Source organism: Parus major, chromosome 15, assembly GCF_001522545.3.
Source record: "Parus major isolate Abel chromosome 15, Parus_major1.1, whole genome shotgun sequence".
NCBI classification, from domain to species: Eukaryota; Metazoa; Chordata; class Aves; order Passeriformes; family Paridae; genus Parus; species Parus major.
In genome coordinates this window covers 12,102,242-12,104,060 of record NC_031784.1, presented here as the reverse complement: position 1 = coordinate 12,104,060, position 1,819 = coordinate 12,102,242, and the positions used below count along the sequence as shown (strand labels likewise).

At 69.5% G+C, this 1,819-nt stretch overlaps 1 protein-coding gene across 1 annotated transcript in view; it reads left to right on the top strand.

The window, feature by feature from the left end:
- The window catches only part of DTX1 (deltex E3 ubiquitin ligase 1), a 10,012-nt gene that overhangs the window by 7,119 nt on the left and 1,074 nt on the right, over positions 1-1,819 (top strand). The window contains exons 3-8 of the mRNA XM_015643742.3: positions 448-509; positions 627-788; positions 968-1,029; positions 1,123-1,281; positions 1,461-1,622; positions 1,700-1,789. Of these exons, the coding sequence (XP_015499228.1) occupies positions 448-509; positions 627-788; positions 968-1,029; positions 1,123-1,281; positions 1,461-1,622; positions 1,700-1,789 (697 nt within the window). The remainder of the gene's footprint in view (positions 1-447; positions 510-626; positions 789-967; positions 1,030-1,122; positions 1,282-1,460; positions 1,623-1,699; positions 1,790-1,819) is intronic.

Genomic DNA, 1,819 nt, shown 5'->3' with positions numbered 1-1,819 from the left:
CTCACACATCCATCTGTCCATCCCTCTCTTCCTCCCGCTGTCCTTCCCACCCCTATGGACACGTCCCCTCCCCGGTACCAGTCCCCATCTCCCCCTGGGCTCGGTGCCGCTGCTGGCAGCCCCAGGAGGGTGGGGGTCTCTGGGGGTCCCGGCAGGTCCCCGCGGGGCCGTGGGACACCGGGGCACCCTGACAAGGCCCCCAGCCTGGAGCGAGGAGGCCGTGATGCCCCCGGTGCCGTTGGGTGCCCAGAGCTGGCCGGGTGGCACTGGGTGACCCCTGAGCTGGTCAGGGGACACCTTGTCCGGGGACAGTGCCAGCAGCCCCGCAGGGGACATTGCCCCGTGTCCCGTGGGGATGCCGCTGCTCTGGGGCCCTGCCGTGCCAGGAGGGGACAGTGCCAGCCCTGCCAGCCCGCCTGAGCCCCCTCCCCTCCCGTCTCCGTGCAGGGTCCCGGCGCTCCCGGTCAAGAACCTGAACGGCACCGGCCCGGTCCATCCCGCCCTCGCAGGTAAGCGGGGTCCGGCCGGGTGTCACCGCGGGGTGACAGCACGGGCGGGGAGCGGGGGACGCTGCCAGGGGCTGGGAAGGACGGACAGACGGACAGACAGGCGCTCTCCCGGCGCAGGGATGACGGGGATCCTCATGTGCGCCGCCGGGCTGCCCGTGTGCCTGACCCGCGCCCCCAAACCCATCCTGCACCCCCCGCCCGTCAGCAAGAGCGACATCAAACCTGTCCCCGGCGTCAACGGCATCTGCAGGAAAACCAAAAAGAAGCAGCTCAAGAAGAGTAAGGAGCCACCAGCGACCCTGCGGGGTCGGGGCTGCGGGGGGGGAAAGTGAGAGACCCCCAAGGGGTTTGCGTGGGGTGGTGCCCATCTCTGTGCCACGTGCTGTCCCTGTGGCGGTGGCAGGGGGTGACAGGGCTGTCCCCGCCCCGCGGCCAGGCTCTCATGGCATTCCCCTCAGGTAAGACCCCCGAGGACGTGGTGCGCCGCTACATCCAGAAGGTGAAGAACCCCCCGGATGAGGTGAGTGAGGGGGCTTGGGGGGCTCTGGGAGGCTCAGGAAGGGGACGGGGGTCACCCCTCATCCCCCCCGGCTGCTGATCCCGTTCCCCGCAGGATTGCACCATCTGCATGGAGCGCCTGGTCACCTCCTCCGGCTACGAGGGCGTGCTGAGCCCCAGGGGCATCAAGCCGGAGCTGGTGGGCAAGCTGGGCAAGTGCGGGCACATGTACCACCTGCTCTGCCTGCTCGCCATGTACAACAACGGCAACAAGGTCAGCTGCGCCCCGGGGCTGCGGGCGTGCCGGGGCCCTGGGGGTGCTGGGGGGTGTTAGGTGGGTGCTGGGGGTTGTTGGGGGGCGCTGGGGGGTGTTAGGTGGGTGCTGGGGGTTCCAGGTAGGTGCTGGGGGGCTCCAGGTGGGTGGCACCCCTGAGGCCCCCGCGGTGCCCCCAGGACGGGAGCCTGCAGTGCCCCACCTGTAAGGCCATTTACGGGGAGAAGACGGGCACGCAGCCCCCCGGGAAGATGGAATTCCACCTCATCCCCCACTCCCTCCCGGGATACACCGACTCCAAAACCATCCGGATCGTCTACGACATCCCCACCGGCATCCAGGTGAGGGCGGGTCCCAGGTGGGCTGGTGACCCCCACCCCGCGTCCCCTGCTCACCCCCTGTCCCCCCACCCACCCAGGGCCCGGAGCATCCCAATCCTGGGAAGAAATTCACGGCACGAGGCTTCCCACGGCACTGCTACCTGCCAGACAACGAGAAGGGCAGGAAGGTGAGACCCGATGGGGTGGGATGGGGTAGG